Below are 17,226 nucleotides of genomic sequence, written 5' to 3' on the forward strand. Positions count from 1 at the left end.
TTTTCATGTTTTGTAACCTAATTATTTACTAACTGTAATATTTGATGGCCCCAAACAGCTGATGATAACAGACCCAGTAAACAGAAAGGCTTATAAGCGGCTGCATATTATGTTAATTTATATGTCATAATACATCGTTAACTTGTCATTAACTGAACTGCATTAGATTGTGTATTTCTATAGCCTGATGAAAAATGAAAAATGCAAACCTCTGCTGGCTTTACCAAACCTGAGTGATGCTTTTCCGCTTAGAAACTGATGACGAGTCAAATATAGTGCTCTCCTATTGGTTTATGCGGGTTTTGAGCCATCTTTTTTTATTTATGGAGTCTTGGTTATTTTTTATTTTGATCAATGAACTTTTTAAGTTACTAAACACAGCAAGGATTGGCCAAATATATTGAATAATAGTTGCGCACACATTTTGTGTTGCTGACTTATTTTGAATGATATTTTTTTCAGAGGGCAGGACAATGAACTAGTTTTTAATTGAAACCCTTTCACTTTCGAATTCTTCGCGTCACGTACAAGGAAATTATCCTTGACGCATTGTTAGTCGCCTTCGTCATTTTGGAAACCTTAACCCTAAAGTATAGAATATATTTAGAATATAGTCAGTACACTTTGATACATAATGGCTCTTTTACAAGTAACTGGTTTTAAGCCTTATTCTGAACTCCGTGGGCAGATTCTTCCGGCAGGACAGACGCATCTCTTCGACCGAACCAACCACTACAGTTTCGGGACCAAAACTCAAGAATTTGCTGTTCCTCTGGGTGTAGACGTGAGTATTATTTCACCAAATTTTGGTAAGCAACTGCACTGAATCTTATCCGGTATAACTGCCACAAGCATGACGCGTCAGACGCGGTAGTCCAAGTTATTTTACGCGTCTGTGGTTAGTGTGTGGTGCAGGTTTGCGTCTTAAGAAACTTTATATGATGCATTTATCTTAACCATCCCGAGTTATTGTCAAAGGATATTAGAATATGATAGATATTTCACTCTTGTGTTCTAACGCAAACACGCGCACGTAAACACACACACACACACACACACACACACACACACACACACACACACACACACACAGTGCTATTACAATGGCTATTACGCATGTTGCGTCCCACTGAGATCCCTTCTTTGATTTCTTTTAGCCTTCCGGGTTTCTCAAATCCTGTAACCGTGATGGAGGTGTGTCCATAGACCTGAACCACGGTACGACCACCCTGGCCTTCAAGTTCAGACATGGAGTCATCGTGGCTGTGGACTCCAGAGCCTCAGCTGGCCGTTATTTAGGTAAATGCGCATGCCAAGAAAAGTATGGAGAAAATGTTATTTGACCTGGAAAATATTAGAAAAGATGGAACTAAACAGAATATTGGGCAACATGTGGGAAAAGTTTATTCTGACAGACTATGACCCAGTCAGTCATATTGACCAACCATCATATATAATTAAAAAATATATATATAAAAAACACTCCCATCAACTTTAGGAACAAAGGTCTCAAGGGGGTGGGGAGCTTTGAAATGTAAAATGTAGGGACTGTGAACTAAATGGTCACAAAAATGTAAATAAGTCAACAAATGTAACCAAGTTGCTAACTATAATCTTGGTCACTGAATGTCTCCTTCTCCCAAATGTGTCACGGCTCTGCAGCATCCAACGATGTCAACAAGGTCATAGAGATCAACCCGTACCTGCTGGGCACCATGTCGGGCAGCGCTGCAGACTGCCAGTACTGGGAGAGACTCCTGGCTAAAGAGTGCAGGTCTGTTATTCAGTGTTTTGAATATTTGTCCCATTGTCAGCCAATCCCTTTTGTCCTTCAGTTTATTCTTTTTGGTTGACACAAAGAGGTCCAGGGGTTAGGATTGTGACTTCAGTTTATTCTTTTTGGGTGACACAAAGAGGTCCAGGGGTTAGGATTGTGACTTCCCGTGTGAATCCCGCCTGGGCTAACTGGGACCACTCCTATGTGGAGTTCATATGAAAACATACATGTTGCAGTCAGTATTATATAACTTATCAAAACCGAAATGAAAAACATACCCTTTGCTGCATGTCATTCCCCCCTCTCTCCCCTTTCATGTCTTCAGCTGTCCTGTATGAATGGAGGCCTATAATGTGAAACAAAAAAAACATAATTACTTTTAATAAGGCTAATTCAGGTTTACAGTACATTTGTCATTTTATCACAAATGTTTTTTTAAATGAAAAACATGCATTAAAGTAGGAGTATCATGAATATCTATTTTCAGTGTTGGCAGCCAAAGTTCAGGCCAACCTGGACCACCTGCTGGACTGACTGATTTGTCAAGTGATTTGCTTATGAATGTATTGGTACTTTGTTTTATTATTTCATCCAGGCTGTACAGGCTGAGGAACAACCAGAGGATCTCTGTGGCTGCAGCCTCCAAGCTGCTGTGTAACATGATGCTGGGTTACAGAGGCATGGGCCTCTCTATGGGAAGCATGATCTGTGGATGGGACAAAGAGGTGAGCTGTGTGTGTGGTTGTGGATGTGGATGTGTATGTGTGTGCGAGTCTTACTGAAAACATTACCAAGTTGTGGTTTTCAGTACAAGCCAGGGGGGTGTAGTGGTGGGATTGGATATGTATGTAATTTGACTCTTTTATTGTTCCTGTTAGTGTAATATGGCTGTATTATAAAAAAAAGTGATGCTGGTGTCGTCAGGGTCTGTGAGGCTTGGACCCAAAAATGCAGAGGCAGCAGGCAGAGTAAAAGATTGTATTAAACAAAAAGGCTTACAAACTGAATGTGTCCTGAAGGCAGGCAGGTAGGCAGGCAGGCAAAACGAACACCAAATAACTAAATCCAAAACCCACTAGAAAAACAGAAGACACAGAAGGACAAAACAACCAGGAAGGCACAAACGCAGGGAACAAACAGGGAGAGGAGACAACAATGTGACGAGAGACAAAGAAAGCACAGAGACTAAATACACAACGTAATGAGGGTAGTAACGAGAGACAGGTGACATGAGGGCTGAAGAACAGGTGGACAACATCAGGGCAGGGCGGGCAGCCAATCACAGAGACGGGAAATCACACAAGGCAGGAAGTAAAGCAAGATACAACACAGAGAGAAACAGACACTACAAAGTAAAAGGAAACAGAAGCATAAAACATACACACATGGTAAAACATATAGATAATCCAGAAACACATGAGACAGGAAACAACAAGGAAACAAGGATTACATTAACACAATACAACTACAAAAGAGAACCACAACCACGACAGGAGTGTTATCATTATTTCTAATTACTATTAATGACGATAATTTACATTATATACTGTATATTCATGTGGCCTTCATCATTGTAAAAACTATTAAAACATAAACACCATTTAGATAAAAATGTACAAAAAAAGGAATTAACAAAGAGTGATTCAAACAGAGAGGGAATGTTTTCATTGTTTACATTATATCAAATCAAAAACATGTCATATTGACTAAATGTCAATATGACACATAAAAGGTACCATATGGTTCTGAAACCACCAGTTGGCCATCTCAAAATGATTACATTAAAGTATCATTTCTTTAAGAGTCAAGTATACAATCCTGAAAAAAATTGGAAGATACAAGCATACCCTGCAGACTTCACTGGAATTTCCCCAGTGTTGGATTAATAAAGTCTATATTATCTTATCACTGATGAAGCAGCTCATTAAATCTAAAGCATTACTCACAAAGACTACTACTGGTATTATTGACACATCACTATGTGGAAATACTGCTGTATTCTTATCAGAAACCGTGGCCTGTTAATAAAAGTTGTAAATGAAAAAATGTAAATGTAAGACTTTCCCCTACAGACCATATAATGACTGTGTGCTCCCCAGGGCCCTGGTCTGTACTATGTGGATGAGAATGCGACGCGTCTCTCTGGCCAAATGTTCTCTACCGGCTGTGGCAGCAGTTTCGCCTACGGTGTGATGGACAGCGGTTACCGGGAAGACATGACGGTTGAGGAGGCGTATGAACTGGGCCGTCGGGGCATCGCTCACGCCACACACAGGGACGCCTATTCTGGAGGCGTGGTCAACAGTGAGTACACTCTGAGAATGTTTTCTTTTAGATTTTGCATTTAAGTCTATTTTGTGTCTCTATTTAAGACATTCTTTTTGGCCACACTAGTGATAGGGTTGTGGGTATAAAAGTATAAAGTGGGTCAGTCTCTCCTATTTGGTCCAGACTGAAATCTTAACAACTATAGGTTGGTTTGCCATGACGTTTTTCTTACAGGATGAATCCTACTGGTTATATTGATCCTCTGAGTTTCCCTATAGTTCCACCATGATGTTTACATTTTGGTTTTCAGTGAAATATCTCAACAACTTTTGGATGGATTAGCATGAAACTTGGTTCACACATTTATGTCCCCCTCAGGAGGATGTGTAATCACTTCGGTGATCATCTGACTTGTAATGTATCACCATCATCAAACCTTCAAAACTAATGACATTCCTATCATCCTCAATGGTTTTAATAACATTTTAATTTGAGGATAAACTCCTTGAGATGCATCATGTAGTTCTCAAGAGGGCCCTCAGACACGGAAACATGGAAGACATAAAAACATTAATAGTTATGATAATAAAAGAAATTATAATCCAAACGACACAAAACATCTCACAAATAAGGGCTCTCCTACACACATTTCATCTCTGTTACAAGTGTCATCTGCACAAAACTAACGAGAAATAAAATGAATGAACGCTGCCAAATAAAAACAACATTATGTCAAAGTAATGAGCCTAGCTATGAACTAAAACCGCAACCCAGTTCATGTTCGGCTGGGGAGCTTTGTTGCATGTCCTTCCCCGTCTCTCTTTTTTTAATTAAGCAAAAACAGAATGTTATAGTCCTTAAATATATAAAGCTGTGGTCTGTAAGCACTTGAAAAGGGTAAAATTATATATTTGTCTGTGCACATTTGTAGTTATAATGTGTGTATGTACTCATCTGTGTTTTTGTGTGTGTGTGTGTGTGTGTGTGTGTGTGTGTGTGTGTGTGTGTGTGTGTGTCTAGTGTACCACATGCAGGAGGATGGCTGGATAAAGGTGTGTAAGGAAGACGTATCAGAGTTGATCCACCGCTACAGGAAGGGAATGTTCTGAGTTTGACTCCTAAACCCAGATCAACCTCAGCCCTCTGAATACCGTCTACTGATGCGTCCCTTTCCAAAATAATGCAACTTTCTTTTCGCAACAATTTCAATATATTTTTGAGAAAATATATTGAAATATTTGATTTTGGAAACGAAAGACCCAACTATGTCTTACAGCAGAGCGTGTAGGGGAGTGTGTGGACCATTTCTGATTTTGGATCGATGAAATGCCAGACCATGAAATACTACGTAAAACCATTTCTTTAGCTACACATAAAGCTAAACTTTGCAGGACTGTTTGTTTAGTTATTTTTCTTTATATTATGTAATGCTGGTGCTGTGTATGTGTATACTTACATGGTTGTACCACCACAGTGGTGGTTTGTGTTACTCAGACATCCTGTTAAAATATTCTTACATATACAAGACACAGCTCCAAATAAAGACTGTTGTTCAACTCACTGCTCTGTCCTGTAATGATTAACCTGACTGACATTATGTTGCTTCATGATATAAAGTGTCACGTGCAAAACTCATGGGAGTAATTCAGTATATCACTGAAAATGCGAATAAATATTTTTTTCAAACAGCAGCATTTTCAGCCTTCATAATAATACATTTTGACTCGTGGGTGATGTGTAAAATATAATGTTCCCATTCTTCATGTCTCTGTCCTTGTTTACTGTGAACAACATAGTTCTTCAATATGATCTTGTCATCACACTTTCAAAGTAGTAAATCAATTTGGTTTCTGTATCAGAAACATTTCAGATGCATCGTCTGAACATTACAGAACTTGTTTTTAATATTGCTGGGCGTCGGGTGAAATGTGACCACAAACATACAGGATGTGCCAAACCTTTCCAGATCTTGCAACTAAACCTGTTTGGTGAGATTTCTAAAGCTATCATATTACTGATAACTGTTACAGTATCTCACAGATATATTCATCTTAATACTGTGTATTTTTACAAATGTATGTGTATTTTTAAGCTTGGTTCATTATACAGTATAGGCTACTTTAATGTTTAAAGTTTAATATCGGTAAGTAATGCAACAAAAGACTTGATGATGTCAACTGTTTCCATGCAGAACTCAAGCCAATTGAGGTATTTTTGGGCTTCATGAAAAAAGGTCAATCCACTTTATCTTTACAGGGGTGTGTGTGTCAGGTTGACGATGAGTCTTGGACCCAAATGCAGTTCAAAAAGAGTTTTATTCCAGAAGGCAAGGAAATAAACGACTGGGAACACCACAACTAACATAAAGGACAGCAAACAGAATGTAATGATCCCACAAGACACAAAGGAAACACAGATACTAAATACACAGGGTAAATGAGGAAACGAGGAACAGGTGACACTAGGGCTGGAGAACAGTTGAAATACATTAGGACTGCGCAGAACAATCAAAAAAGGCGGGAAAACACAACGCAAGAAGTAAAACCAGACAAGACTAGGGAGAAAAGACAGAGTTCAAAATAAAACAGGAAACAGAACAAACACAACCATGACAGTGTGAGGATGTGTTTGTTTTCTCTGTGAAGCTCACAGGATGCTAGAAGTTAAATATATGACTACAAAAAAACAAAGTTTATTTTTTGGCCACACAAATTTTTATCAGGCCTATATTAATGATATATAGCATGTATTTTGGGTATTCTTTACTATAGGTGTAACCTACAGCACATTTAATCTATCTAGAAAAATAGAATTGATTTGGAGGAGCCACAGAACTGGAGAATTTCCTGTCCGCTGTAATGTCATCAGTTACCGGGCAGATTTTAGTGCAACAGGTTTCAACCATAGATTGTAAATATGAATATAATAATAATAATTAGTCAAGTTTATTTATATAGCACATTTAAAACAACCACAGTTGACCAAAGTGCTGTACAAATTTAAGTGCACGGCCCAAGTAAAATCTGAGCAAAATGAGTCCTAAAATAACACAAATAAAATAAAATAGCAATAAAAGCAAGAAATATAATATTTACAGTCTGTGGTTTTCTACAGGGGAAAACCAAAGCACCACATGTGCAGCCTGAATCATAACTGAGTGGATCAGCCAAGTTTTATACACAAACAATCAAATAAAAACCTATACAATAAGAAATTGGAAGTAATAGGCATCAGTAGTTTTAAACATTTTGCTCTATTTTTCATAAACAAGATTATATGCCTCCTGTGAGAAACACACAACATTTTAATGTATTATTAGAGAAAGGAGATACGAGAGAGAGAATGCAGACATGTTTTATAAAAAAAAGTCTGAAACAAACAGTTATCCCATGTGTTTTCTTGTCATGTGAAAAGTCAAATTCCCCTTTAGTTATTTGTAAAGAATTATTTTGTTCTTCTGGCTCTCCAGTTTAGGTCAGACAAACATTCATTTAGTCTCTGTGACACTAGTGGATACTCAGGCAATATTCATATAATTATAGCTACAGTCACAGATGTTCACAAAAAGACAAACCTTTGGAGTTTTGGGCACTTTATTTAAAAGGAAAACACCAATATAAAATGAAAGAAATAGCAAGGCAACTTAATTCAACATTCATCGCTTTTCGGTTTACAAAACTAAGAGAGAAAACGTCCCTCGTCCCAAAATACTAGCACATATATTTACACAAACATTTCAGTGAGCTGAGAAGCTGAAAACATCACAGCTAGAGAACATTTACACCTCTGGGACATTTCAGGTGTCTAATCTACAGCATGTTTCTGGATGTTGCTGACTGATTTGCAGTGTTGCCCCCAGTGATCTGATCTAACCAGAGAACCAGAGGATGGTGGCCCAATGGTTAGCACTGTGGCCTCACAGCGAGAAGGTTCAAATCCAGGTTCCGGGCCTTTCTGTGTGGAGTTTGTATGTTCGCCCCATGTTTGCTCCGGTTTCCCCCACCATCAAAAACATGTACTAGGTTCTTCAGATCTGGAGTTGGGTGTTGTAAATGGCTGCCCACTGCTCCCTTGAGGGTTAAATGCAGAGAATGAATGAATTTCGCTATGTGTCTGTGACAATAAAGTACCTTTATTTCTCACTAGAAATAGGAAAGAAAACTCTACTGGCTGACAAATATCTGTTATCTCAAGGTTTATATCATCATATCGTTGCCACACCCTAGGATGTATGGAGATGGGATGTATGTATGTGTAACCAATGTGTTAACATGTTACCAATATTGATTTAACCAGAAAAGCCCAACAGCAGAAGTATCAAACTGTAACTATGGAGGATTTAACTTAGACAGACACAGATCTTTATCATGTATGAAGAGAGCTGGGATGCTTTCATTGATTTTAATTTTGTGTTTTTACTCCTCTTCAAAATAATCATCCTCATTTAAATTAACCCACATTTAAACAAATATTTTATCAGAGGTAATTACAGTTTTTGAATCAAAACTATATATATGTAAATATAATATATGAATATTTACCTCCACCATCAATTCCAAGTATTCTTTTTGGCTTGAAATTTACATGCATTCGTGTGAGCTTGGGTAGACAATCCATATTCATGCTCCATCTTGAAATACGTTAGCCAAAGGGACATAAAGGCTATACTGCTCCGCCTTTCCCGTTTTTTTCTTTTCTTCTAAAAGTTATATTTGATTTTTTAATATTACACTTTATCTGCTGACATGAATGTTTATGAATGCATCTGTGCCTTTCTCTTAATAATCTCACTTCACTTCTTATTAAACAGTTTGACCTTTGTTGTGGAGAATCAACAGAAAGTCAGAGATGTTCTTTACAGCTCCAAAGTGTCCCAGAGGTTTTCCAGTGGATAAAGAACCAATCCCAGAAGGTTTCACAGAGTTTAAGGCAGCTCTGTTTAACAACAGCTGATAATAGTTCATGTCCCGTAAGAAACTACTCACTGTGTGCAGGGTGATGGGTTTAGGAGTTAGGCTCTGGATTCAGTGTCTCCAAGACGTCAGGGTTGTTCATATCTGTAAGGTCAGAAACCCATTGTTAGCCCACATCCTGCTCTGAACTGACTCTCTGTTTTACAAACAGCTAACACTGTAGGAAACAGTTCTTCAGCACAAAATCCAGAAACATTTTAGTGATGTGAAGTCAGAGAAAATAGAGGAAAAACAGGTTGTACTTACGCGATAAGGGGCGTTTTGCTGAAATAAAAACAAAAAGGTATTATAAAAGGTTATTACAGTTAAAAATGACTTTTTCACCTTCACTCAAACTCTTTTTTTTCAAAGTCTTTTTTAGATGATTTATTTTCCTATCATCTCTCAGTGACATCATCATGCTGTCATCATATTAACACCAGACTGGGTCTGAGTCTTACAGCGCCTACTGATTTAAGATTCCTTTTTAAATTGTGCTTCACTCGTCCACTGGTCAATAAATAAATCTGTGCATGACAGAGGACTTTAAAATTATGAGCTCACTCATCCCTCTCATGGCATGTTCGCACTCATGCAGTCCGGGAAAACTGATTTTGGTGTGTCTCTGGGAAGTAAAATGTATCTCACTTTTGTAATCTGAATGAAAACATCAACTCAAAGTCTAAAATCAAAATATTGAGAGAAAAAACGGAGACAATGTTTCTATTAAACCTGTTTCCTCACCACCTTTTTATAAATGACGACTCCGATCACAGCTATGAGGACGAGAGCCAGAACAACCCCTGCAGCGACTATGGGGATGATCATGTCAACGGGTTTCTCTGTGGAGCAGAAAACAACAATAATAGAAGGTTAGAAGAGAAGAACATCCATTTATCAACCAGACCACAATCCTCTATACAGACACTGTTTGGAGGTTTATACTTCTGCTGTTGTTGATTTGAATTCTTATCCCTAGTTGTCTCTCTATCTGTTTGTTTATCCCTATCCAGCTTTGTCTTGTCGGTTTCTGTCCCAAATGTTGTTTTTTGGCACAATGAGAGCTACTGACAATCATATTCAAACTCATTTTAAATGTCAGCATACTTGGCCAATAAACTTTATTCTGACTGATGTACTGATCAATACAGTGCCTATAATCTCTGAACTGTGGTCACACAATAAAATAACTAAGACAAGGTCTGAAAAAAAGGTGACAAACATTATAAGGATTTAAATTAAATAGTGTGTTGTATGTTTCATTATTGACATTTTTCTTTAAATTTAAAGCTAAGTAAACGTTGGACAGGCAGAACACAAAAACAACATAGTGGACAACGAGAATTCCTTTAAAGCAGTTTCAAACTTTTACTTTACATTAAAGGTTATGATTAAAAGATTTGCTGATTCCCTTGTCAAGGTCCAGAGGTGGAGTTTAATGATCTAAAGCTTAAAGTTATATATAAAAAACTAGATGAAACTGACAACAAAACCATTTAAGGAAACAAAACTTCCCATCCAACACATAAAATACATGAACTACAGGACTGTTAGAGTAAACTAAATGTGTATTTCCTTCATCACATCTGATCTTATTCTCACCTCTGTTGGTCCTGATCTCTGCTTTGTCCAGTTTGGTGACGATGTCGTCCTCCACACCAGAGAGATGAAACACACAGTCGTACCTCCTCCAGTCTTCAGCTGGGACTGATGAAAGGTCCAGGTCAACACTCATCTGGAAGGATCCATCGTGGTTGGGGAGGATCTCTCCGAGGTCCACGTCCTCATGAAGCTCCTCTCCATCTTTCCTCCAGAACATCATGGCTCTGTCAGGGTAGAAACCTGTAGCGTGGCAGCTGACTGGAGAGGAGGGAGACTTCTGGAGGAGAGACACTGAGGGAAGATCTGCAGAGTGAAGACAAAGACCAGGACAGAGGTCCTTTATTAATATTTACTGTAGCCTATATCAATAGTATCATTTCATTTGATGTAATATATTAGTAACACATACACTATAAATATGTATTCAATGCAAATAATTCTCACTATGATGTGTAACTATGAAAAGGAGAGGTGAGATGGATTACAAATGGAGGACAGTGGGTGTAAGAAAGACAGAGAAAGGCAAAAAGAAAAACTGAGACAGACAGAAACACGGCAGAAAAAAAGAGAAAATGAAGAAAAAGAGTGTTGATAAATGTGAAGGAGAAAGCGACAGAGAAAATAGAGTAAAGCAAGGCAGAGAGATGAAGAGAAGTGAGAACATGAGAGAAAGAGAAAATGTGTGTAAACTGAGACAAAGTGGGTCTCTGTTGTTTAATATTTATTGTAATGTTACTGTTGGTTAGAAACACAAGAAGAAATGTTAACATTGTTGTGTCCATTAAACTCCATCAGGTCATGTGATTCTACCTGTTCTCAGCAGAGAGCTCCTCCCATAGTCCACATACTTCTTCACCCACTCAGGACACTCCTGGGTGTGGTAGAGTTTTTTCTGAGCTAGCCAAGCTTTGTCATTGTCCCACTTGTGTTTGGTGATGACAGCCTGGTGTTTTGGAGCGATCCATGTCTCTGTCTTCAGGTCAAATGATATGAAGTCTTCTCTATCATAACCATACTGAGCGAATCCATTAACCTCTCCAGTCTCATCATCCCATTCACAGCCGTACATGTACTGGAAAATGTGAGCACCTGAGAGAGAGAGAGAGAGAGAGAGAGAGAGAGAGAGAGAGAGAGAGTGTCATTATCAATTATTTTTTATTAATCAATTAACCAAACAAATATAAACAAAGAAAAGCAACAAAATTCTCATATTTGCATTGCATTTCTTCTAATAAAAGATTTACATATTTATTACATTATAAAGGTCTGTAATCAACTAATAGATTATTGACTAATAGTTTCATCACTTTATGTTTATTACAACATAGACACACTGTGGTCAATTAAATCTAATCTAATCTGTAGTTCTGCTAAATATTTAGGGTTAGTTCTTGTCATTATTGATTATGTAAGGAGTATTTGTTGATACATCAAAATAATTGTTTACAATGTCAAATGAAATGTTGAAAACTGTTGATCAGAAGTTGTGAGAGTGTGAGATGAAATCTTCTAATAGTTTCTTCTGTCTGATCAACACTCAACACTATTTATTATTAAATGATATTAATAACCCTCGTCTTGTCCTCAGGTCAAATCTGACCCATTTTCTACGATTTTGAAAACAGAAATATGACTTTCTTTCAACCAAACTGCCCCCAAAATATAACAATGGATGCTTGGATGTACGTCGTATGGAACCCCATACGACATTTTGAACAAATGAATGATTACTTCCATTGCATTGTGGGTGTTTTATTCCATTTTTTTCATAGCATTTGAAAATAAATAATTGAAATGGTTTCAAAACAGAATCCTGAAACTAACCTTTGAAATTCTGTGACCCGCTCCACATCCTCTGATCTTTACTATTAGTCCAAATCATTCAACAGTGTGCTTCTTTTTTTTTAACAAAAAAAGTGGTATAACGTTATATAAATTAGGTTTATTTACCATGAATTTAAAAAAAAAAGTGTCAGAAAAAGCGACAAAAACTTAAAAAAAATAAAAATAAAAAAAAAATTGTTGACATTTTTAAAAGGGTGTACTATGCAACTTATCCAGCTTCGGTCCACCCTACAGGTTGTCTCATTGGAACTGCAACGTACGCAGAAGCTGGAAGCTGGAAAAGTTGCATAGGATACCTTTAATAAAAGACTAAAATAATGATCTGATTCTAATGATCTTGTTGATGATGAATCAATATTCTGTAATCACCAGATGTAGTAACTGACTGATTGTTTCGGCACTAGAAATGTTTATATATATATATATATATATATATATATATATATATATATATATATATATATATATATGGGATGTCCAGACTGAGGTCAGTACAGTGGAGTGGTGCCTGTTGAACCTTTTAAAGCTGAGATGTGAAGGAGACATTCAGCATGCGCTCCTGTCAGCAGCTTCATTAAAACCTCCTGCTCCTCCTCTCATTTGAGGACCCAGCAGAAGCAGCCTGTGGCCTGTTTACAGGCCCCTGCTCCATAGTTTAAGAAACCAGGCAGTAATGTTCCTCTATCAGCTGTGTGTTTGTCAAACTGTTGGGATGAACTGGTTCCTGCAGGAGAGCTCTTCTGGACCAGCTCACTGTTTTGTGCTTGTAAGTGATATTGTGAAGATCTGCTGCGTGTCACTGGTCCTTGAGTGTGTGTCTTGTATTGTAATGCAAAATGTGTGTGTGTGTGTGTGTGTGTGTGTGTGTGTGTGTGTGTGTGTGTTAACATGTTTACTAAAATAAAAGGATGAACATATAAACAACATTTTATCAGTAGAAAGTGAAACATAAACAAACCTCCAGTTTGGTTGAAGTACTGCTTATTATTTTCAATACTGACTTTGAAGGCCTGCTGGGTACCCAGAGCGTTCCCAGTGTTCCTCTGCCAGTACTGAGGATCATCTTCTGTGACTCTGTTCATCCAGTCCTGTTTGGGTTCTGCTCTCTTGGTGTTGCTGTCATAGTGAAACATCTCAACGTCATCAACCAATCCAACAATCACATACTCTGGGAAGTTTGGGACTCCAGAAGACGCAGTGTAGAAATACTTCAGAGAGTGAGTCACTGTAAGAAAATATGAATGTAATATGGCTGTGCAATTATTTGAATTTCGATTTCAATTTCGATTTTGGCTCCCAACGATCACCAAAATAGTATAATCGAGAAAAAACGATTATTTTGCCATATTCTGTTTTGCAAGAACACTCTTATTTTGACTTGTGATCTGAATGACACGCGCATGCGTGCATCCGCACGCGCACATCCGCCCCTCCGCCCCTCCCAAAGCCAGTCAGGGAGGCAAGTTGTGTGCATGTCATCCGCTGGAATTTAAAAAATCAGCGCGAGTAAAGATGGCAGCAGCGTTTGGTGAGCAAAAAAAGGCAAAACCAACTCAGTTGTCTGGGAACAGCTAAAGTTAGTTAACCCTGCGGTCCCTCTGCCTTTGCCCCCCTCACCTGTTTCACATAATGTTACAATAAGGTACCGTCTATGTGCTGGATTTTTCCTAAGGTTAGCTAGCAAATAACTGACGGCGACATTTTGTTGATATTTTGGCACAATGTTTAGTAATAACAGTAGTAGTGGACATAGTGAGTGAACATGTGATGTGAGATGCACACGGTGTTATGTCTGTGGAACTGTTCATTAGCTGTGTAACGTTATGTGTGATATCTGTAAAGCTGAACCGACTCACAGTAGTAAAACTGATTTTATTCTGATCCAAAGACTCTTTCTGTGAGATAAAGGACACTAACAGATTATACCCTGGACACTATCCATTATATCCAAATGTTAATGAGTAATGGTGTTAAATAATCGTGATTTCAATATTGACCAAAATAATATTTTTTTCCATAATCGAGCAGCCCTAGAACGTAATATCAGTTTTTATAGCTTGGGGTGCGTCGCTAAGGTCTAATTGATCCGAGGAATTATGGTATTCTTCGGTAGCCTGGGTAACTTTAACCGTTGTTCATGTGAAATCTCAAAGACAGCCTGGTGCTTTGTTTATAGACTATTTGTGGCTGGCTGTTTGCTGTTTGACCTGTCAATTCCTGTCGATAAAGTATAATAGGGTAAATCATGTATAGTGCATACACTTGTAGCTGTTATGTATCTTTGTAAGTCATTGTAAGTCGCAAGCACAGAAAAAACTTGCAGCACTTCGTTTTATATGGTTCAGAAATGGGTTTCTTTGCTCTTTTCTTCCTGCTTTAATTTTTCATATTCAAGTAAGAATGGATTATACATTTTGGATGTTGTTGTTGTCAGAGGGTTTGGGAATTTGGGATGTATGAATACCAACAAGAAATAAATATCTGACTCAGTTTCTTATTTTAATCTTTATGTTTATATATTAAGTTTAGAATCATATTTAAATGTAACTCTAAATATCTCTGATAACCAATTATGAGTAAAGATCTTCCGAATTTGAAGGCAATCTCATAAAAATGTGAACAGACAAAACTTGATATCTGAGAAAGTTCTCTTTGTAGAAAGTAATAGATCTTTCTATTCCTCATGTAGTTATTGTGTTCAGTTTCTATTAGTATCAGTTCTAGACTGGATTCATCTCCAGCGTTTCCTCCACCATCAACTGATGTTTGTTCTCTCTCAGTCCTGACTCTCAAACTTTATTCGACATTATTTTCAGGATCAACAGAGTCAACTTTCTGCAGGTGTCTGTCTGGGAGTTTTGGATGGTCTGTTTCAGAATCCTCCACTGTCCTCTGCTCTCTCAATCAACACACAGATCACATTTTTGGCTAAAGCTGCTCTTTACAATTCTCCACTAGTCACCTAAACATCTCTTACAAATCTGTCCCAGAATCAATAAATGAATAGATCAAATATTTAAACAACAGTAGAGCTCGGTGATGCTGGATCTTTGAGGCTGATATCAATACTTTTAGTTTAGTTTTAAAATCCGATATAACAGGTAATATATATATGGATACATGACATAAATAATGAGTTTGACCCAGATCCACACTGATCAGAACATTTCCCAGTTTAAAGATCAACTTGTGCTCTCTGGTGGACAAACTATGTAAAGATGACCCGGTTTCTAAATGAGCTCAGACCTAGTTTACTGTTTCCTGTCATCAGCCAACATATCCACTGATACCAATATATATCTGCTATAAGATGATATCAGCTAATAATATGGATGGAGGATTTATCTTCAAACTCAGTCAACTATATTCATGTTTCAGTTTGTGGAGTCAAACTGTGGAATTATTTGATGAATGGCTTCAAATATTTAGTTTTTATGAGATGCAATTTTTATTTTATAGTGAGAAAAACTATCAGTGTAACAATCTAATGTACAAATAGATATTCTATCTATTCTATCCTTCCCTGTTTTTCTGTGCTCACATTTTTTTAAATGATTCTCTAAATATTTGTTATTTATTTATTTAGCCTGTACAGGTGTGGAGATCAAATAGTGACGTCAAAATATGCATAATAATTTCTCAAAAAACATCATGATTAATAACACTGGATTAATTTTAATTAATTTCAAAAAGTGTTAATTATGACTAATGAATGAATATATATATATATATAGCCTACATAATTTGTAAAATAGCATCATGATTAATTCATAAATTAATGACAACTCAATTTTAATATAAAACGCTCATGAATAAGTTAAAAAAATGAAATGAAACTTTGTTTTAACTTGTTATTTCTTTAGTGAGTCGGACTGCTGTTCTGCGGAGTCATGCTGCCATTTTAACATTAAGATCGGTCAGACAGTTTCGGTCTTAATACTCCTGATATTATCAAATAATGGTCGAAATAAAAGATGTTGAATGAAAATTGGGAGGATTTATAGTTTACATTTCTGCCCTTTTCAGAAGCCTATCGGCCTCCTTTAATACCCTGACCTGTATTGCCAAACATCAGTGACTACCTAACAGATGTATAGGGATCAATCAGAGTGAGTTACAGAGACAGGATTTACTAACGTGGACTTTAAGATAATGGGTTTGTTTGGGTTTTGTCTTTTTATTTAGGCTATTTATATTATCTGCAAAGAAGTCCTGCTGGAACTATCAAAGAATATCAAAAGAAGTAGGCTAAAGACATACAGCATTTGTTCTTTTACAATCAACCAACTTAAAAAGAGTAAAAAAAGTCGAACTGACCTGCTGCGGCGTCATGTATGAGTCCCAGGAGGAGCAGAACAAGACCGGTCTTCATTGTGAGCTGTCTCTTCTGAACCTTTGATAGACTTATTAATGACTTCTCTGTTTGTTTATCCGGAGAAACGGACACCGTCCTTCCAGCTCGAGCACCAGAGTCAACCATAGACAGCATAGAAGGGGTCAACTGAGGATAAAACCAGGAGGAGCGCTGGCTAATAGGAATTTAGACTGAGCAACATCGTCACTTGTTATTCGGTGAAACTGACCCACTGAGGTTAGGAACGAAAGAGAAAGTAAAATTATGTTATTTCAGCCTGTGTGAGAGGAGGGGGAGACATGCGGAACTTTATTGTGTTTGTTTAGTTTATTACAATCCACAGTGAAAAAAGAAAAGAAAATGTGTCACCTGAATTCATACAGTGTCGTCTTAGGGGAGACACCCCAAGCAAAACCATCATTTTTCAA

General features: G+C 37.4%; 2 protein-coding genes across 5 annotated transcripts; one reads left to right on the forward strand and one right to left on the reverse strand.

The window, feature by feature from the left end:
• The first annotated feature begins 350 nt into the window (after positions 1–350).
• psmb8a (proteasome 20S subunit beta 8A) lies at positions 351–5,605 on the forward strand. The gene is made up of 6 exons (XM_028597974.1): positions 351–784; positions 1,158–1,299; positions 1,663–1,774; positions 2,373–2,502; positions 3,877–4,081; positions 5,066–5,605. Exons 1-6 carry the CDS (start codon positions 635–637, stop codon positions 5,152–5,154), a joined length of 828 nt encoding a protein of 275 aa, XP_028453775.1. The 5' UTR covers positions 351–634; the 3' UTR covers positions 5,155–5,605.
• Positions 5,606–8,083: 2,478 nt separating this feature from the next.
• Positions 8,084–16,931, reverse strand: LOC114568375 (H-2 class I histocompatibility antigen, Q9 alpha chain). Of its 4 annotated transcripts, XR_003694277.1 has the most exons (8): positions 16,762–16,931; positions 13,403–13,669; positions 11,410–11,688; positions 10,600–10,902; positions 9,742–9,839; positions 9,265–9,282; positions 9,031–9,102; positions 8,084–8,115 (listed from the first exon to the last, which is right to left on the reverse strand). XR_003694277.1 is itself a non-coding variant. In XM_028597971.1 (7 exons), exons 1-7 carry the CDS (start codon positions 16,922–16,924, stop codon positions 9,097–9,099), a joined length of 1,131 nt encoding a protein of 376 aa, XP_028453772.1. In that variant the 5' UTR covers positions 16,925–16,931; the 3' UTR covers positions 8,793–9,096. The 4 variants fall into 4 exon arrangements, 3 of the variants coding, with proteins under 3 accessions (XP_028453772.1, XP_028453770.1, XP_028453773.1); XM_028597971.1 differs by lacking the exon at positions 8,084–8,115 and having other exon boundaries at positions 8,793–9,102; positions 9,745–9,839; XM_028597969.1 differs by lacking the exon at positions 8,084–8,115 and having other exon boundaries at positions 8,793–9,102.
• Positions 16,932–17,226: the final 295 nt, after the last annotated feature.

This window comes from Perca flavescens, chromosome 14 (genome assembly GCF_004354835.1).
Source record: "Perca flavescens isolate YP-PL-M2 chromosome 14, PFLA_1.0, whole genome shotgun sequence".
NCBI lineage: Eukaryota > Metazoa > Chordata > Actinopteri > Perciformes > Percidae > Perca > Perca flavescens.